Below are 20,845 nucleotides of genomic sequence, written 5' to 3'. Positions count from 1 at the left end.
TTCATAATGGATATTTTTATTTGTCAATAAAGATTGTATCACATTACAAAGAAGAAATGTGAATTGCTTGAATTGTCAGAAATACATGAATTGTGTGTTAAATCTAGTGCTAATTTTACTGCCATCTTTAAACCTTGTAATATATATATATATATATATATATATATATACACACACACATTATTCAAATTATACACATTATAATTTTGATGAAAGGTTTTTATCCACCTCATATGTTGACTACTGTATTCTGCATACTATAATAATTACCAGCAAAATACCATCGTTTGACTTTGACTTGTTACTACACTAAATCTGTGGTGTCATATTATCTGGGGACTTTCGTTACAAATAAGTTTATACTGCTTCTTACATTGTTTGAAAGAAAGATTAATTTACGAAGGTTTTACAGTAGTAAACTCTATCTCCGGTAGCGGAACCAAATGTGAGCCTCTCCCCGCTGCGTGTCGGAAGACTGAGAGTGTAACACAGTTCCCCAGCAGACAGCTGTGTGCGGCCCATGTGGATCTGAGTGACCCGGGCTAAACAGCAGCTTAAGAATATCACAATCAGGCCTATCGGTTCTGCTAATGCGAGCTCTTCTGTGTCATCTGTGTGTCTGAGCTCATGAAGATGCTGAAGGAGGCGTTAGACGGCCAGCTTACAGAGCTTTATAACGCCGTCGCCGGTAAGAGACATTGAGTGTGTGTGTGTGAGAGAGTGAATCTGCAGCATCACACACTCATCTGGACACCTCACACATTTTTATTAGAGCGCTTAGTTCATATGCAGATGGTGTGTTTAGATCGTATTGTCATGTTTTGTCACAGAGATGAATCTGATGAATGAAGACACAGTTAGAAACAAATGATGTCTCCAAACTTTATTTATGCTTCTTGTAGATTGCTTGTTATTTTTGTCTAGAGCAGTTTTGTCCCTCCAAATTGTATATAAAACAAGACTTTCTTTGGAAAATCTAATTTTAATTAGAAATTTAATTCAGATGAAACGTAGATTTATTTAATGAGATGCAAGATAGTATTAAATAAATAGATACTGAGGAATGTTAAATTATAATGCCTGAACGTGTGTTCGTTGTATGTATAAATATATGGTTGTGTATATATATATATATATGTATATATGTTAAAATAAAAATCTTAAAAATTAATTATTTTAACATTATTATAAATTTTAGTGTGGGAAAGGTGTAATTGCTCTGGATTTTGTGCTGCTCCTTTGGATAATAAAATAAAATAAAATGAAATTCAAACTAAAAAAAATTGAAAGCCCCTCAATCGCCTGTGAAGCGGTGTGTGTGTGTCCGTCCGGGTTCATCATCATGAGTGTGTGTCCTCAGCCTCGGTGCAGGTGCAGGTGGAGCCCGTGGGCCGCTGGTTTGAGGCGTTTCTGAAGCGCAGGAGTAGAAATGTGTCGGCTTCGTTTCAAGAGCTGGAGGAAGAGGAGGAGTTGTCCGAGGAAGAGGAGGACGAGGAGCTTCAGCTGGAGGAGTATCCGATGCTAAAGACACTGGACCCCAAAGACTGGAAGGTGTGTAGAGACGTGTGTGTGTGTGCGTGTGTGAACTCGATGCATTGACACACTTCTCTTGATGTTACAGAACCAGGATCACTACGCTGTTCTCGGTCTAGCACACGTCCGGTATAAAGCGACCCAGAAGCAGATCAAAGCGGCTCGTAAGTGCTCCTGTCTCTCTCCACTTCACTGAAGAATATGCCGGATGTTTAGCAGTAACACACTGTTGTTGTGCGCAGATAAAGCCATGGTCCTCAAACATCACCCGGACAAGAGGAAAGCGGCGGGAGAGCAGATCGTGGAGGGGGATAATGATTATTTCACTTGCATAACAAAAGGTTTGACTATCAGAAGAGAAATCAATGCTGTTTGTGTTAAATATGCTCTTTCACAAAGGTTTGATGATGTCGTTTCTCTACTAGAGCAGTTGAATGTTGATTATTCTCCTCATATTCTCCATTGTTGCGGCTCCTCTCTTCCCAGTCTGTTAGTAACGCTCTTGTCTCCATGAAGCCCCGCCTCCTGAAAGCACACTGTGCTCTGATTGGTCGGCTGGAGCAGTGTGTTGTGATTGGTCGAGCGCTTCGAGTGTGTTTGGGAAATGTCCCGCCCCTTTCCATAACCGCCAGTTTAACACACTACTAGCTAACTCAACCAGGCCCCGCCCCTTTATTCTGCGCATTAATTATTATAATGAGGAATATTGTGACGTGTTCGTTCCCGGAAGAAACTCAAAACTACAATGGAGGCGTTTCAGGAGTTCAGAAACACCTTTTCATGATCAAACGGGAAAAAATACACACTTTAAGATCGTTCACTTGATGTTTTCTGAATGATGGTGTTGTTCGTTTGCAGCGATAGAGATCCTGTCAGATCCTGTGAAACGCAGAGCGTTCGACAGCGTGGATCCAACGTTTGACAATGCGGTTCCTTCCAAGGCGGAGGGCAAAGAAAAGTTTTTTGAGGTGTTTGCGCCGGTGTTTGAGAGGAACGCAAGGTAAGAAACAACCTAAGTGATTCACACGACACGTTCAGTGCACAGAAATCACTCCGCCGCATCTCCTCCAATCAGGTGGTCTCTTAAAAAACACAGCCCGAGTCTGGGAAACATGGACTCTTCTTTTGAAGACGTGGATAATTTCTATTCCTTTTGGTACGTGAGCCTCATTTAACTAATATATATTGAGCCTGAATGATGTCTAATTCATGCCTAAATTATACAAACTGTTTCCTTTCAAGGTACAACTTTGACTCGTGGAGGGAATTTTCATATCTAGACGAGGAGGAAAAGGAAAAAGCTGAATGGTAAATTATATTTTGTCATGATATGCTATATAGACCATTATCAATAACCATAGCAAAGCAAAGGGAAAACTGGAGGTGGCCAATACAAACCAGCACAGATTCGGCAGTATAATAAAGAGCTTAAATTATTATTATTAAATGCCATCTTGTTGTGTTGTTTGGTGCAAGAATCAATGAAAAATGAATATCTGGCTGTATCTGAAATTTATTTCTAGAAAATATTCATATGCATAGATTTGATTTTAGATTTGATAATAGATTTGAAATCTATGCATTTACTGTATCTAATTGAAATGTGATTCAAAATCCAGAATTGAATTGTGGGTTTTTAAAATATTTCCACCCCTAGTTGTTCTGGTCGACTAAAACCATCAAAAAAACCCACGACACTTGAAATGAAATTGAAATAAAACGAAATACTATGTTTTCTTTGTGTGTTCCTGCAGTCGAGATGAGAGGAGGTGGATCGAGAAACAGAACCGAGCCTCTCGAGCTCAGAGGAAGAAGGAAGAGATGAACCGGATACGGACTCTCGTTGGTGAGTGTCATCGGGTCAGACACGACAGATCTCGCTGTGAGCGGCTGTGTGAGTGTGTGTGTGTGTGTGTTACAGACACCGCCTACAACTGCGACCCGCGAATCAAAAAATTCAAAGAGGAGGAGAAGGCCAGGAAAGAGTCGGAGAAGAAGGCCAAAGCCGAGGCTAAGAAACGGGAGCAGGAGGAGAAGGAGCGGGTCAGTCACACTAACACTTCCTGTTTCAAATGGCAACTTTGTTTACATTTTTTACTCTGTGATAATTTTATTGTAACGCCATCTTTTGGTGTGTGTGTGTGCAGGCGCGTCAGGCCGAGGAGACCGCGGCTCGACTGCTGAAGGAGAAGGAAGAGGAGACGGCTCGACAGGCGGCACAGCAGGCCAAGAAAGAGAAGGAGGCGCAGAAGAAGGCCTTCAAGAAAGAGCGGCAGAAGCTCAGGACCACGTGCAAGGCGAGACCACTTCGCTAGCTGCATTTCCACCACACATCTGCGCAAAACACTTGCGATGTTTTGTAAAACATTACTAATGCAAAAGGACGGCGTTTCCATTAACTGATGTTATGCGACTTAAACATATTTTTTTTCCTCATGCGATAATTCATTCCAATAATTATCCCAGCAGCCACCGCACTAGCCATTATTATTAGCCGAAGGAGACGTGGGCGTTTTATCCAAGCATTAAAGGCAGAGTTGGCGGTTTGTCCCCCAAATTTGTTTAAACTGTCTTTATATACCAATACATTTCTAAAAAGTAAGTACTCTGAAAAGGAGAGTGTCTGTAGTCATCTCAGGCCTGCAATAAACAGCTAACCCTAACTGCTACCATGGCAACCACCCCTGTCACTCTCCCTCGCTACCATGGCAACCACCCCTGTCACTCTCCCTCGCTACCATGGCAACCACCCCTGTCACTCTCCCTCGCTACCATGGCAACCACCCCTGTCCCTCGCTACCATGGCAACCACCCCTGTCACTCTCTCCCTAACCCTAAAAAAAAAACTTTTTTGCCTTTAAATGGGAGTTTTTGCGAAAATGACGTGTTTCCATTAGGCGTATTTCAATTTGCGCAATTTAGGTTAGATTAGATCAGCCTTTATTTGTTTCACAAGTGAGAAATTTCAACATTACAGCAGAAAGTGGATAGGATGAAATAAAGTAAAATGATAAATGACATTAACATAATACTAACAATATCAAAATTTAAAATGAGTTGTACGATACTAAATAAAAAATATAGTGCTTTTCCTTTAGACTTAAAACATATAAAAACAATTTGAAGTGTAATGGAAACACGGCTACTGATATTCAGCTCTCGGTCTGCCATTCATCTCTCTCTCTCTTTCTCTCCCTCAGACACAAAACTACTTCACCGATAATGAAGCCGACAGCGTCAGGATGATGGAGGAAGTGGAGAAACTGTGCGACCGCTTAGAACTGATCAGGTGAAGGAGTCGTGTTGTGAAAACACTGGGAAGCCTTTAAACACAATGTCATTTAACACTTTTATTAACGAAATATAGGAGAATAATTGTTATTTTGGTGTGATTTGTAGTTTGCAGAGTCTGAATGAAGCTTTGTCCTCTGGGGATAAAGAACAGAGTAAAGCAGCTCTGGAGAAACGGGTGAGAAACACGTCGCTTCACTTCATCAATGTTTTTGCTGTCAGCAATTAATCCGTACAGACACACTAGAGTTAAGATGTTTTACTGTTTCTGAAAGAGTCTCTTCTGTCTTAAATTCAGATTCGATGGGTCTTTAATATTTCTGGTCACATTACCGCTAAAATGTCTCCAGTGTGACGGACCCAATGTCTGTCAAATAGCCAGCGAAGCATCGAATCGCGAGAATGATTCTGATTTTATTACATAAACAGTGATTGATAATGATAATGTGTTTCTGTAAGCGCTGTTGAGACTCGCCGGTCTCTGTGAGAGACTTTATAGTGAGAAATCAAAACAAGTGAACATAAAACTCACAGAAGAAACATACTGAGGTAAAAATTCACAATGTTGAGTTTTTTTTTTTAAATATAACATATGATATAGTTAAGTAACATAACATGACGGGAGCTATTTTCCCGAATATTCTCGCGATTGCAAAATGTAACATTGATTTTAGTTCAGTAAACATTAAATTACTTCATTACTTAGGTTAAACATTAAATATTACTTACACGTTTGTGATGTGTATATTTCCATCACATGTTTGGTCTTAAATTTCATTCAAAGTGGCATTAAAAAGGTCTTAAGTCTTAAATTGAACTTGTATATATCTGTAGATGTAAATCATCTGTTTTCTATGTAAATATATAGTAATGTGTAATTTATTCCTGTGATCAAAGCTGAATTTATCATCATTACTCCGTGATCCTTCAGAAGTCACTCTAATATTATCATCTCTTTGATAAAATAAAATGATCAAAATTGTTACATCTCTGGTTTTGTGTGCAAAAAGAATGATTGAGCTAGCCATTTGGTTTCAGTTTCTATAGGCTCTTAAACAGACACGCAAACCAGAGCGCCGGCGCTCGCGTCGGTCTTAAAGGGTTAATAATAAAATGTATTAAAGGGTTAATAATAACGCTGTTTTCCTGAAGTCCTCCTGGTTCAAGCGTCGTGTGTGTGTGTGTGTGTGTGCAGGTGCAGGAGGTGAACATTCAGATGCAGAAGGAGAAGGAGGCCGAGATCCAGGCTCAGCAAGCGTCTCGCAGCGCTGAACACGCCAGCGGAGGAGGAGGAGGAGGAGGACTCAACAACAGAGGCTGGAATGAGGAAGATCTGCAGCTGCTCATCAAAGCTGTCAACCTGTTTCCCGCCGGAACCAACGCCAGGTGAGTCTCCATGCTAACCTGCCGTGTGGCAGACGGTGCGGATGATCCCGGTGTTCCCGACTGAGCTGTGCTGTGATTGGTTAGGTGGGAGGTGATCGCCAACTATATGAACCAGCACTCCAGCAGCGGGGCGAAGAGGACCGCCAAAGACGTCATTAATAAAGCAAAAACACTGCAGAAACTTGGTAGGTAGCACTTGTATGCTTAATTTGCCTAAAGAGGTCATATTATACCCTGTTACAAAGTCTTGATCAGTGTTAGGTGTAACTAATTACTAAGTAATTAGTTACTGTAATTTAATTACTTTTCCCTTGAAAATGTAAAGTAAGGGATTACTCTTCATTTATCTGTAATTTAATTACAGTTACTTCTGATGTAATTGAAGTAAATACTGTGTATAGATCAATCCGATCTCACAACGATTCGTATGCATTTTATGAGGTGTATAAATCGTACGCACTCGTAATTATTGTAAAATATGTATGAAAAGTCATGAGATTAGACATAAAACAATAGTGGGTTTAACATTAAAATGTATTGTCTGATGTTAAAAAGTATGTTTTTATAATGTAACCTTCTCCACATTGGTCTGTTTAAGGATAATTCATGCAATTTTATAGTATTTATTTGAAAGAATTAAAACAGATTCATGTCTATCCTTGTATTATTCAGCTGGTTGAGATTGAAATGGGATTTTGAAAGTAATTAGTAATTAAAAGTAATTAAATACTTTTAAGAGAGAGTGATTCATATAGTAATCTAATTACATTGTTGAAGAGGTTATTAGTAACTAGTAATTAATTACTTTTTTAGAGTAACTTACCCAACACTGGTCTTGATGTTGTTTTCAGGCTCTACTAGAACACGTTTTCATGCTTGAATGTTGATTCCCCATATTCCCAGTCTGTCAGTAACGCTCTCTATAAAAAGCACACTGTGCTCTGATTGGTCGGCTGGATCAGTGTGTTGTCATTGGTCGAGTGTGTTTGGGAAATGTCCCGCCCCTTACCATAACCGCTAGTTTAACACGCTACTAACTAACTCAACCAGGCCCCGCCCCTTTATTCTTCGCATTAATTATTATAATGAGGAATATTGTGACGTGTTCCCGGGAAGAAACTCAGAAATAGAGAATAACCCGTTTTCATGCTCAAACAGCAACGTTACACACTAAAGAAAGATCTGTCCTCTTTAATTTGCGACAGATCCTCACCAGAAAGACGAGATCAACCGAAAGGCGTTCGAGAAGTTTAAGAAGGAGCATTCACAGGTTCCTCCCACCGTAGACAACGCTGTGCCGTCAGAGAGATTTGACGGTAAGTTACCACAGTTCACACACTGCGAAAACAGTTCAGTGTTACAATTCTCGCACTTCTTGTGTGTCCCGCAGCTCAGAGCGCTGAGGCCAACTCTGCACACTGGACCACGGAGGAGCAGAAGCTTCTGGAACAGGCTCTGAAGACCTACCCGGTGAACACACCCGAGCGCTGGGAGAAGATCTCCGCCGCCGTGCCCGGACGCTCCAAGAAGGACTGCATGAAGAGATACAAAGTAAGGCTTTTTTGCCGTGACTGTTCAGCCAATGGGTTTTTGTGTTAGAATAATAAGAAAAAGAAATGAGTATATTAATCAGGTAGAATTGAAAGCTACCAAGTAATTGTTTTCTTTTTGATAAATATTAGGGCTGGTCCGAATACCATTTTTTTAAGCATGAACAATGAACATGGAATAGCAGGGATTATATGCTCCGCGAATGGACACACACACACACACACAGAGATCTTCTAACTTAAGCAATATTTTTAATAAGGGGTAGTCTTCTCACTGACAAAGTAGGGTGGATTTAATTAAATAAAAACTAAATTTAAATGAATAAAAACAAAATTTAAATAAAAAAAAAAAAGAAATTCAAATTAATAAAAACTAAATTTAAATAAAAAAAACATAAAAACGAAATTTAAATAATAAAAAAAAAATTCTAATTCGATTTTAAAATCGAATACCAACCCACCGAACGAATATTCGAATATTCTGGACTGGTCCAGCCCTAATAAATATTACTTCTAAAAATATTATATACAGCATATATGATATAAAATCTGAGATGCTCTTCTTATAATCCAAGTTTATTGAAAAAAGCAATAAAAATATTAGAGGTAGAATAAGATCTTTTTAAATAATTATTTAATATGATTATCAACAATAATACAATTTAAAATATCGGAATAAATAGTTATTGCAAGCTAATTGCCAATGCATTACCCAATGTTTTTTATCTAAATATCTAAATATAATACTACTAATTCTTATATTAAATGAAGTTAAAATATTTGTAACTCTTATTATAATAATGCAAGCTGATTGCTATAAATTGATACACAACAAATTATGACAAAAAAAGAAGAAATAAGCAATGTAAATATTGATGCGAATGTTTTGTGTGTTCCTCCAGGAGTTGGTGGAGATGATAAAGGCTAAGAAAGCCGCCCAGGAGCAGGTCTCTGCTAAAAACAAAAAATGACAAACATGCCACAGGGGAAGAAAACACACGTACACACACTCACTCAAAACATGGTCTTTTAACTTTATTGTGTTGTTCTTTATTTTATAATAAACATGGAAAAAAAAGCATATTTAGATCTCTTATTTTTGTGACTTATGCAGACAAAAATGGTTCACTTTAACCAGTGCATGCCACTGCGGATCCGGCTATAGTCGGGAAGCTGCTCGATCGGACCTGCAAACATCAACAAGTGTTCAGTTGATCAGTCATTTAGAGCAGCGCTTCTCCAGTCCTCTTATCTGACGCCTATTTCAGGTCATGTGGCTTCAACTAGCATTACAAGTTTCACATCAACCCTCATCGAGGCCAGTTGCATAAACAGCCATTATGGTAAGACTTAAAGGAGTAGTTCACTTTTAAAAAATACTTTTGCTGATAATTTTCTTCAGTCGAAAAGAAATGAATTAATTAATTAATGTATTTTCTCCATATAATGGACTTCAATGGGGTCCAAACGGTTCAAGGTCCAAAAGACAGTTTCAGTGCAGCTTCAAAGGGCTTTAAACGACACCAGACGATGAATAAGGGTCTTATCTAGCGAAGCGATCACGTTTAAAAAATAAATGCAAAAGTTTAAGTTGTATAAGCACAAACACAAATGCTGAGTTTGGACCCCATTGAAGTCCATTATATGGAGAAAATCCTGGAATGTTTTCATCAAAAACCTTAATTTCTTTTTGACTGAAGAAAGAAAGACATGGACATCTTGGATGACATGAGGGTGAGAATTTATTATCAGCAAAAGTTTTTTTTTTTTTTTTTTTAAAGTGAACTACTCCTTTAAGTACTAGCATGAGCAACTAGCGTTTAGTTAAGGGGGAATCAGCCTTACTTTTTAGGATCAAATTAGACCAATCTACATGTTTATGTAACTGACTTAAAACAGTTCTGGATAGTGTTAACTTGTAAAACTAAAGCTAAAACTAACTTGTAAAGCTAGTCCAAGACTAATTTTTAAGATGGGCTGTGTTTGAAATCACTCATGAGTAGGTACTTTATACTATTCAGAATAAGTATAAAAAGCACGTTCTAGTTGGTATGAATGTAATCTAGACTTCATTCGCCAAGTTGTCATCATCACGTGACCTGCATTAGTTACGTCGCTTCACTACCATTCACAAACCCTCTCCCGTGGCCTCATGGGATAGTAAAGTGTCCATCGTATACACACTTCAGAATCTCACAGGAAGCTGTGAATTCAGACATACCGGTACTACTTTTGTCTCATACTGTTTTTCACCCACATAGGAAGTATGTGATTTGAGACGCAGCCTCTGTGTTTATGCAACTGGCTCCTGGAGTCTCTATTAACGAGCTGATGAGTTCAATCAGGTGTATTTAAGGTAAACTATAAGGCCCCATTTACACGTACATGGTTGGTTTTGAGAAATTTCCTGTCGTTTATGCGTAAATTAAGAATTCGCCTCTGAAAACGATTCTATTTTAAAAACTCCAGCCAAACTTCGTTTGCATGTAAACTGAGAAAAACAGTTTACACTGCGTCAAAAGTGCGAACAAGTGTTTACATTTTCATTTGGCGATTATGGATGCATGCAGAATAGCAGTCGCATTTGTTAGTGCAAACCCTTTTCGTCCGTTTGCTCTATTTTCTGGATTCTGATTGGCTAACGTGAGCTTGAGCTTCTCGTTACACTGCCACCTACAGGTTTGACATGCTCTTGACTACATTTGTGTAAACACTTTTCTGAAAACCGACAGGTGTGCATGGTTATTTTTGAAAACGGAGAGGGTGAATACTCTGTTTATGAAAATAAACTCTTCATCATAATAGAGTCAAAGCTGGATACTCACCAACAGCTGCAATAGCAGGAGCTTTGTTGTAGATGTATTTCATACACGCGTCCTTGATGGTTGTGGCGTCTATGGCCTGAGGACAGAAGCATTAAGACTTGTAATTCGGTTTGCATGGTTAATTTGGTCCGGACCAAAAAAAAAAAGTATTGCTGGTCCACTTAGCGTTCACATTGGCATTTTTAACACCGAACCTAAAGGCAAATTGATATGTTCACAACCTGATTGGTCATCTTTTATGACGTATATTTTTCGACGAACATCCAAAACAATGTGTTCTGGGACAAATGCGCTCGCTGTATGTGCGTAGTAGAGCCAGACCGATATTATCAGCCGACATTAGGCATTTTCCAAACTATCGGTATCGGCGGTTATAATGGCCGATAAATGAATATTTCAAAAATAAAATAAAAACGGACGAAACACACTTGAACAATGTCATGAGTGTTGGAGTTGTATAGTTTGTCCACCAGAGGGCACTGTTGGCAACACTCGTTGAGTTGGTCACGAGACATACATTGCTTGAATAACAAGTAAACGAACATCCCCATCAGTTCACTTAACTCAAATAAGCATGACAAAATTTGTGACCATCATGTCCAGTTTAAAATAAATAAATAAATAAATTATCGGCCGATATATCGGATTTTAAAACCCCAAAATATTGGTATCGTTCTTTAAAATCCTTCATCGGTCGGGCTCTAGTGCGTAGCCATATATGATGGCATTTTGACCAGCTGAGAACTCGTGGAGAGTTTATAAAATGTGTAAAGGAGTGAAAACAGCGGCAGGAATCCCTCCGCTACACGAACCCAGATCTGCAGTGAGGAGACGCGGTTCTGATGCCTGAACTGTGATGGGCAACACCGCAACTATGACGAGGAAAAACAGGTAAGCTTGAGCGTTGTTTTATTTAGGCTTGCGTGAGCCCTGAAAAGTGAAGCTAAAGTGACTCGATCGCCCCCCGGTGAACCCCGTGTTATGTGAAACCAACTAAACAATTCATTTACTTCTTTAAAGGTCCTCTGAGGATCCCGAAAAAAAAGTCTGTTGGTGCTTCACTCAGAAACTGTCAATCATAACGTCACACCACCGCATTAAATAACTACAGTAAATGACAGAAACCATCTTTAGAAAAAAGATTAGCCGAGTAACGTAAAAGTGCAAATGTAATTTTACAGACATCCCAATTAGAAACCATTCCCGTCCAAATAGGGATAAAGCGGTGAATTCTTTTAAATGTGGGTCAAACGTCAGCATGTTTATTTACTCACATCTATTCTGGCCTCCAGCTCGTGCAGAGGAATCCTGCGACTGTAACACAGCATCTGCCGCCCGATGTCCTCACAGATGGGAGTGGATCCTAGACGAGACAAACACTTTAAAGTCAGCATGAAATCAAAATCGACAGGTTTTGTTTTTTACTGCAGTAGTTATTAGAAATGATTCATCTGTGCATTCTTGTTTTTTTCATAATCCGAATAACTTCCCCTCTCTTTTGCAGCTCAATTCTCTCATTTCACACGGATATACTTCAAAATAGGGAACAAAAGACCAACTGTGCGTTCACACCCGACGTGAATAGCGTGTCAAATTCGTGTCTAGTAGTTACACGCTTGAACACTTTGAATCCATTCCCGTGTCAAGAGCGAAATTGACACGTGCAAAAAAACTAAAGTTTGACGCGAAATTTACGCACGTCGGAATCGAAACCAAAAGTTAATAACCTGTCCAGTGATTTTTTTTTTTCTCTCTCTCATGTCCAGACACGAACTTATGCACATGTATGTTGGTTGTCTGTTCATAATAATATTTCATCTAATCTAGATATGGAATAAATAACATTCAATACAAAATGAACATGTCTTATATATTGAAATAAAATTAAGTGATAATATTTATTTAAAATTTTAAGTGAAAATATTTGCTTTGTTGTGCATTAGAAACACACCAGGCATTTATTCATATTACAAAATAATTTATTGAAGCATCCAGTTCCTTCACCACATGAGCAAGCAGCTAGGCTCCTGATTGGTTAACGCGGCGTGAATTGACGGCAAAGTTCAACTCGGGCGACAGGTGCAAATTCGCGTCAAACACGTGAATGCTCAAATAGAACTAAATCATTGGCGCGGAACGAGCTTAACACGCCAGAGGCTTAATTTGCGCGCGAAATGAGGCGTATTCGCAACTACGCCTCATTCGCGCCACAGGAATTTTTTTTACACGTCTAACGTCGTGTCTTTGCATTGACTTACCATTGAAATCCCTCGCGCCTGACGCGCTAAAAAAAAAAAAAAAATCCCGTCCATCCATGCTTGGTTTAAAAAAAATCTCTGTCCACATGAAAACGCAAAAACACGCTTTCAAGCACGGGTCAAGAGCATGCCACACCAGCAGGCGGCGATATAACCCTAACAGTAAAGCCATGTTGGCCAATCAGAAGCCTAACAAAAAGTTATTACAGGTTAACGCCACACACTCTGACATCGCAAGGCAAAAACTCCGGTTTTAACGTCTACACGACAACACTAACCGGCGTTTCTGAAAATCCTAACCCTAGCAGGGGTTTTCCAAAACGTTCGGTTTCAGTGACCTGGTACTGCGTTTACGTGTGGACGAACGGCTGAACCGCGTAAGAAAAGTCACGGTTATTAAAATAACCTGTGTCCGTGTGGACAAGGCCTAACGCATCAATTTTCATGACTTAAAACAGCTCTACATGTGCGTTTGTGATTTATGTGACGCTGCACTTACCGTCCAGGTGAAGCAGCATGTTTGTCTTCAGCAAGTTTTTAGCTCGGTTCACTTCGCTTTCAGTCACGCTCGTACACAGAGACATCCTAAAGCAAACCGCATGTTAATTACTCATCCGTGCTTTCAGCTCAACAGTAAAGTCAAGCTCACCATTCCAGCTGAGTGAAGCGCATCATCTCGTCGACGGTTCCCGGCTCGCACACCATGTAAAGCCCCCACAGACCTGTATCTGTGTAGCAAGTGTTGAAGGACTGGAAACTGTGGCACAAGTTGCCCTGACATGCCATCTGTGCCAGTTTACTGGACAAGTTCTACGAGAAAACAAAGTCTGGTTAGTTGACTTTCATGATTTCTTTCTGTGTAAAGTGAGTTTAGAGAGAGCATCTTACCATCCCGCCGCCGAGGGACCGATCCCAGTTCCCAATGAGCGTATTCGCCACCATTAGAGGAATGGTGTCTGGATGTGACCAGCCGACAGCCTCAACGGCAATTGCTATATGAGCCAGAGGCATCTTATCATCTCGGACGCGAATCTGTGAGGAATTCAGAGCAGAACACAGGCAAGTCTTTTATTATGCATTTTTGTTTCTCTACTAGAGCAGGTTTTCCTGCTTGAATGTTGATTATTCTCCATTGTTGCGGCTCCTCTCTTCCCAGTCTGTCAGTAATGCTCTTGTCTCTATGAAGCCCCTCCTTCTAAAAAGCACACTGTGCTCTGATTGGTCGGCTGGAGCAGTGTTTTGTGATTGGTCGAGCGCTTGTCATAAGGTGATACAATATAGCAAATCTCAACTGCCTGATTTTTTTTTTCGTCGCAAAATGTAATCTCATCGACCAGCGCTTTATATAGTAGAGCCAACATTTTACAATATAGATATAACATGAAACAATATAGATTGTTTCAAAGCAGCTTTACAGTGGTAATAGGAAATTAAAGTACCAGATTGTTTTGGCTTTACAGCAGCTCTAGAATAAAGTTATTGACCAGCTAGAGTTAGTTTTTGATTAGTTAACTTGTCATTTTTAAACATTGTAACTTATCCACCTCTAAACACTATAAGGCAGTAAGATGATAAAACATTAACATCATGATTCAGTAAATCTGCTTTGAAACAATGCGAGTGAAAAGCGTTCGAAACATAACCATTAATCTGAATTATAATTCTGTTAGTGTAAATAATGGTGTGTTTACCTCACTCCCGGTGAAATGGCAGTGCTGTAAAGTCTCTCCACTGTATCGGGCCGGCAGCTTTCCAAAATGAAACTTGGCCAAATCAATCAACTCATTATGTGACACTCCTTAAAGACAGAAAAACAATAATGGTCAAAATCTGTGGCAGTAACTAATGTCAACGTTTAAACCAAAGGAAATGACTTACATGAACATGTTCAGTGATGCTGAGGTACAGTGGCCACATCCGAAATCACATACTTCCCAACTATATAATAGGTGAAAAACTGTACAAAAGTAGTATGTCTGAATTCACAGTACTCATTAAAGAGTCGGCACAACTACTACTTAATTCTGAAGTGAAATACGACGGACATTTTACAATCCCATGAGGCCACGGGAGAGGGTTTGTGAATGGCAGTAAAGCGAACGGTAGGTTGCAATGTCGTATGTTAAGATTATACACGCATTCATACTATATAGAAAAGTACTTATTCAAAACAAGTACCAACTGGAGAGTATGTGATTTGGGACGCAGCCACTGTTTCTGTTGCTTTACCTCCGGCTGCAGCTAATACAATTCGTGGCCCCTTGTAGTGTGTTGTAATGTATTCGACCAGATCCCCTCGATTTATAGTTCTGAAAAAGAAAAAATAGTCAAATTGTATACACTGTGTAACTCTTTTAGTTTATTCTTAGCTAAAAACACTTAGTTCTTTCAAAAATATGTGCGCTCATTAATGTATATTTACTTCGTTCAAATAATAAAGTATTCTCATGAGTGTATAATATGCCATGGAAATGAATGTCGGTCGCCATGTTGCCCCTTCATCTTGAAAGTACATTAGCCAAAGAGGGACATACCCGTAATTAAAGCTTCGCCTTTCGCGTTTACGACTCGTGGACGAGGTCGAACTGGAAGCCATGTTAATCTTGGACTACATTGGCCACCGTAGGAGTTAAAACGAAATCGGAATTGAGAGGAACAGAAACTAATATGGTCATATATATTTACACCACTAGATGGGGGTAAAAAAAAAATCACACAGTGTAGCTTTAACTGAATTAAGGTCGAATTCAAATGAAATATTTATTAGATGGAAAAACTTAACGAAAATTAGAAATGTTGTCTTAGCAAGTAACTGATAAGTAAGGGTTAATTTTATCCCTTATTAATTAACCCGCTTATACCATGGTCACTTGCCAAATAAAACATTTTTAAAACATTAGCTGCTAGTTTATATTTTAATTAGGCTAAATCTAGTTTTTTACAAATAATAACTCGCCTGGTTTATTTAGCAACCGGAGATATTTACAGTCCGCTCAGCTTGTAGAACCCTTCAGGTTCAAAAATGCATTTTTTTTTCATGAAACACAAAGTTATTTTTATTTTTTTTATTACACATAAAACAATTAATCAAACAGGCTTCTTAGGCTTGAAACGCTGTACTCTCCCCCTGCCTTGGTTGTCTGGACAGCTGCGTAAAACTCCCGCAGGGTCTCATTCAGAGCAGCAGCGGTGTCATTTTCTTTGCGACGTTTCTCCGTTTTATTTACATTTTTTTCTTTCTTCAGCAGCATCCCAGTCGTCAAAGTTGTCATATTCTCCATAAATGTTAAAAGAAATAACGAAGTCGCTCATTGTTGTATTAGTAGGCTATGTAATACTAACGTTAGATGTTTTGATAGAGCAAATTGTTAACCGATACTTTGACTGCCTGTTGCTATGGTTACTCACAGCTGTTGTGGGCAGCGCATTTATTTATTCATTTCAAATAGTAAACAGGCAGTTTCACCAGAACTACTTTACTAGGTGTCCTCTATCACTTTTTAACGGACACCCTGCAGCCAATCAGAATTGAGTATTCACCCAGACCATGGTATAAGTTAATGCTAATTCAGGTTGATATCTATGCAGCACTATAACTTGTCATTTTATAAAAGACATCAACCTTATTTCTTCTCAATCTTTTGATGTGTGTAGCTCATTTTTGGGATATTTAACCTCAATTCTAACACATGGCACCTTTAAAGGGGTCATCGGATGTCCATTTTCCACAAGTTGGTATGATTCATTAGGGTCTTCATGTAAAGTTTGTAATTTACTTTATTAAAATACCTCAGTGTTGAGTAAAATAACACCTGTTTTACCTCCTCATGAGCAGCTATCCGTTTCAGTGCATTTCTACCCCGTCATTCACAACTTAATTGAAGACGTAAGCTAGTGACACGTACTTGATGTTCTCCGAAGGGCCCAGGATGGTTCTCCCGAGAGGTGTTTCCTGATAGGCTGTAGCGTGCAGGTAATCGAAGACCACTTCCTGTAGGTTGGTCTCCACTTCCTGCATCTCTCTGAGAATAACTCCACGCTCTCGCTCGATCTCCGCTTCTCCCAGCGTGCTGTTCTGGATGATGTCAGCCAGGATTTCCACCGCTGGGAACAGAGACTGATTTACAGCTCACCCATAATGCAGTTCTGGCCGTCACGACGGACTGGTGTTTACCTCGGGGCAGATCTTTAGTGAAAGCTTTAGCGTAGTACACCGTCTGCTCGCGGGAGGTGTAAGCGTTCAGATGAGCGCCCATATTCTCGATCTCCAGTTCCAGGTCGAGCTGTGACCTCTTCCTGGTGCCCTGAAACGATTCAATGACTTCTGTATTAAATCGTACTAAACTGTTTGTAATATTTTGACAGAATTTTGCAACTCATCATTTCTCTTACCTTAAATGCCATGTGCTCCAGGAAGTGAGCCGTGCCATTATTGCTCTCATTTTCATACCGGCTCCCAGCATCAATCCACAGACCAACCTGGATCATGTGATTACAATTCAGATATTATGATTTATATTTATTTGCCCTCACAGGACTTGTTTTTAAATCCTTCTCATTATTATTTGTTATATTTGTTTTTGGTAACACTTAATTTGATGGTCGACTACTCCCATTGAGACATTCTGTTGACTGTTAGTAACTTTGATTACATGCTGATGACATGTCACGAGTGTTAGTTGACATATAATGTGTGTTAATTGACATGTAACGAGTGTTAGTTGACATATAATTTGTTTTAATTGACATGTAACGAGTGTTAGTTGACACGTGTATTAATTGACAAGTAACGAGTGTTAGTTGACATATAATTTGTTTTAATTGACATGTAACGAGTGTTAGTTGACAATGTAAGGACTGTTAGTTGATGTGTGTTAATTGACAATTGTAACGAGTGTTCGTGATATATAGTGTTAATTGACATATAATGTGTGTCAGTTGACAAGTAACAAGTGTTAGTTGACATGTAATGTGTGTTAACTGACATGTAATGAGTGTTAGTTGACACGTGAGTTAATTGACATGTAACGAGAGATAGATGACATAATGTGGGTTAATTAACATGTAATGAGTGTTAGTTGACATGTAAAGAGTGTTAATTAACAATGTATTAATTGACATGTAACGAGTGTTAGTTGACATGGACCATTAAAATAAAGTGTAACCATTATCTAGTAATACATTTGTATCAACTATTTACATTTTTAATGCACAGTCTAAGTAGCTAAGCTGACCAAGTTTACATCATACTGCAAATTGTATTCTGTATATAACAGTGTATATGACGAATAAATATCCTTTTCCTATTCTCCTATTCTTTTTATGGAAAATTGTAGCAGTGTGCATTATAAATCATTTATCAGTATTTATCGATTAGTGGATATAATAAACTAAATCGTTTGGATCTTTTGTTATTCATATCATTATTTCAGACACTGCCGGGTGGCACCTCCCTCAAAAAAGACACATCACCAAATGTCCTAGTCTGAGAATTTTGTTTAAAAAAAAAAAAAAACACTAATAAAATTGCCTTTCTAATTTTAATGTTTAATAATCAAATTCATCAGACATCTGGCTGAGATTGAAATCTCAAAGCTCACTTAGATGTATGGGGTTAACTCACCGTGCATGTGGACAGGCCAGAGTCTTCAGATGCCACCCTGAGCCCGTTATCAAGGGTCGTGACCTTCGTCTCAGGTACATTTAAAACCACGTGACTGACAGCCTGAGTGGAGCCAGTCTGAAACACAGACATCACTTTAAAGCATGTTATATACATGATTTACCGAGCAGCATATAGAAGGTAAATAGCTAAACGGATTTGAGTGGTAATAACATTAAATGTTTGAGTAAAATCTTTTTTTCTCCCTTCGAATTACGCTGTAAGTTTGCATCATTGAGACCAGCGTTCATACCACAGGCTCAGCCTGGCTGTTTTAAAAGATTTCGAGGATTTAATTTTCAATATTTCGACAATTTCAATGATGCTATTGTTGTGTTTGTAATTTCGTACCCTTTTGCTGACTGTTGTATTCAATAACGTCTTTATAAAGTGTCTCCCGGCTGCGCCGAAACGCTGCACGGACGCCGCCATGCTGTTTACTGACCAACTGGATGACGTTGTTGAAAAGACGAGTTCCGATTGGACAGAAGAACACTTACGTCATGCGTTATTCAACACAGCTGCGTCACACAAGATTAATTATGATAATTTTATAATAACGTAGGTCATATGAATAAGCGCTATCATCCCTTCCAGTTTGACCCTGTTATTGTTACGCCGTCTCGTGGAGAAATGTAAAAATGCATGATAAGTTCACTTATGTGACCATCAGATGGCAGCGCCGAGTCATTAATAATATAAGATGATTTTAAATTGGTATTTGACATATGAATCTGTCATAGACTTAACTATCACTTAGTCTGACAATCTGACAATCACTTTTTCAAAACTGATATATATGTTTTTTATATTTTTTATTTGTCATTGTGCATTTTATGCTTATGTCAGTGTGATTTTCATATTTATCTGGCTAGGTTTTTTTTAAATAATTTTTATGCAAAGCATTTTGAAGTACCATTGTGTGTGAAATGTGCTAAATAAATAAACTTGTCTTGCATATGTCCTTTCTAAACTGCCTGAATGTGTTTTGTACTTTTAATATAAGTTTCATAATCAAAAATGTTTCTCTCTGCTGGAAATTACAAAAGTCTGTCAACCCATTTTCAAGGCCATAAGGTCTGAATGATGATAGTAGTTTCACTGTTGTGATTTGCAACGGTGTAATTCACCCAATTTACCACAGGACGGCGCAACACTTTTATGTTTATTAGGCTTGAATTTCAACAGTGAAATTCACACAAATCACCACAGGAGGGAGAAGACTAGATTTGCAACAGTGTAATTCACACAAATCACCACAGGAGGGTGAAACATTTTTAAGTTTATTTAGACTCAATTTGCAACGGTGTAATTCACACAAATCACCACAGGAGGGTGAAACATTTTTAAGTTTATTTAGACTCAATTTGCAACGGTGTAATTCACACAAATCACCACAGGAGGGCGAAACATTTTTACGTTTATTTAGACTCGATTTGCAATAGTGTAATTCACACAAATCATCACAGGAGGGCGCAACATTTTTAAGTTTATTTAGACTCGATTTGCACCAGTGTAATTCACACAAATCACCACAGGACGGCGCAACACTTTTATGTTTATTAGGCTTGAATTTCAACAGTGTAATTCACACAAATCACCACAGGAGGGAGAGGACTAGATTTGCAACAGTGTAATTCACACAAATCACCACAGGAGGGCGAAACATTTTTAAGTTTATTTAGACTCGATTTGCAACAGTGTAATTCACCCAAATCACCACAGGAGGGGGCAACACTTTTATGTTTATTAGACTCGGTTTGCAACGGTGTAACTCACACATATCACCACAGGAGGGCGAAGCACTTTTAAGTTTTTTTAGACTCGATTTGCACCAGTGTAATTCACACAAATCACCACAGGACGGTGCAACACTTTTATGTTTATTAGGCTTGAATTTCAACAGTGTAATTCACACAAATCACCACAGGAGGGAGAAGACTAGATTTGCAACAGTGTAATTCACACAAATCACCACAGGAGGGGGAAACACTTTTATGTTTATTTAGATTCTTTTGCAACGGTGTAATTCAAACAAATCACCACAGGAGGGCGAAACACTTTTAAGTTTATTGGACTTATATTGTTTTGGTGTTTTTATTTGCAAATATATCTATTTGAATTTTGAACAGAAGACAGGACGGAACATAGATAGTGTAAATAGATCTGTTTGGAAGTTTTTATGTTTTTCTCCTCTCACCCTCTTACAGAAGTGTAGCGCATTTACACTTGGTCGGTGGCTGATGTAATTCAGAAAAGTCTCCACAGGAGGATGAAACTGAATTGCAGTCAGGCTGAAACTGCAAGGTCTAAAATCACCACAAGAAGGTGCAATAATGC

General features: G+C 38.8%; 2 protein-coding genes across 2 annotated transcripts; one reads left to right on the top strand and one right to left on the bottom strand.

Annotated features, from left to right (window-relative positions):
• Positions 1–441: 441 nt before the first annotated feature.
• On the top strand, positions 442–8,841 carry dnajc2 (DnaJ heat shock protein family (Hsp40) member C2). Its single transcript, XM_039660689.2, has 17 exons — positions 442–688; positions 1,361–1,551; positions 1,622–1,697; positions 1,776–1,874; positions 2,392–2,533; positions 2,609–2,689; positions 2,776–2,841; positions 3,288–3,379; positions 3,455–3,576; positions 3,681–3,830; positions 4,734–4,822; positions 4,933–5,002; positions 6,020–6,210; positions 6,295–6,395; positions 7,416–7,526; positions 7,601–7,761; positions 8,663–8,841. Exons 1-17 carry the CDS (start codon positions 628–630, stop codon positions 8,729–8,731), a joined length of 1,872 nt encoding a protein of 623 aa, XP_039516623.2. The 5' UTR covers positions 442–627; the 3' UTR covers positions 8,732–8,841.
• pmpcb (peptidase, mitochondrial processing subunit beta) lies at positions 8,775–19,005 on the bottom strand. Its single transcript, XM_039660710.2, has 13 exons — positions 18,857–19,005; positions 18,467–18,583; positions 17,236–17,322; positions 17,018–17,147; positions 16,749–16,947; positions 15,073–15,152; positions 14,535–14,641; positions 13,732–13,875; positions 13,493–13,653; positions 13,343–13,428; positions 11,860–11,948; positions 10,586–10,661; positions 8,775–8,947 (listed from the first exon to the last, which is right to left on the bottom strand). Exons 1-13 carry the CDS (start codon positions 18,935–18,937, stop codon positions 8,886–8,888), a joined length of 1,419 nt encoding a protein of 472 aa, XP_039516644.2. The 5' UTR covers positions 18,938–19,005; the 3' UTR covers positions 8,775–8,885.
• Positions 19,006–20,845: the final 1,840 nt, after the last annotated feature.

Source organism: Pimephales promelas, chromosome 24 (assembly GCF_988280905.1).
Source record: "Pimephales promelas chromosome 24, fPimPro1.hap1.1, whole genome shotgun sequence".
NCBI classification, from domain to species: Eukaryota; Metazoa; Chordata; class Actinopteri; order Cypriniformes; family Leuciscidae; genus Pimephales; species Pimephales promelas.
The sequence above is the reverse complement of the archived record's forward strand: the minus strand, read 5'-3'. Positions and strand labels throughout refer to the sequence as shown.

Excerpts from the sequence above, each read along its gene's own strand:
- dnajc2 (XM_039660689.2), top strand. The coding sequence starts at position 628 with ATGAAGATGCTGAAGGAGGCGTTAGACGGCCAGCTTACAGAGCTTTAT. Across the intron at positions 3,577-3,680 it reads AGCAGGAGGAGAAGGAGCGG|GCGCGTCAGGCCGAGGAGAC; the intron begins GTCAGTCACACT and ends GTGTGTGTGCAG. Across the intron at positions 5,003-6,019 it reads AAGCAGCTCTGGAGAAACGG|GTGCAGGAGGTGAACATTCA; the intron begins GTGAGAAACACG and ends GTGTGTGTGCAG.
- pmpcb (XM_039660710.2), bottom strand. The coding sequence starts at position 18,937 with ATGGCGGCGTCCGTGCAGCGTTTCGGCGCAGCCGGGAGACACTTTATA. Across the intron at positions 13,876-14,534 it reads GCCATTTCACCGGGAGTGAG|ATTCGCGTCCGAGATGATAA; the intron begins GTAAACACACCA and ends AATTCCTCACAG. Across the intron at positions 8,948-10,585 it reads TCCTGCTATTGCAGCTGTTG|GTCCGATCGAGCAGCTTCCC; the intron begins GTGAGTATCCAG and ends TGATGTTTGCAG.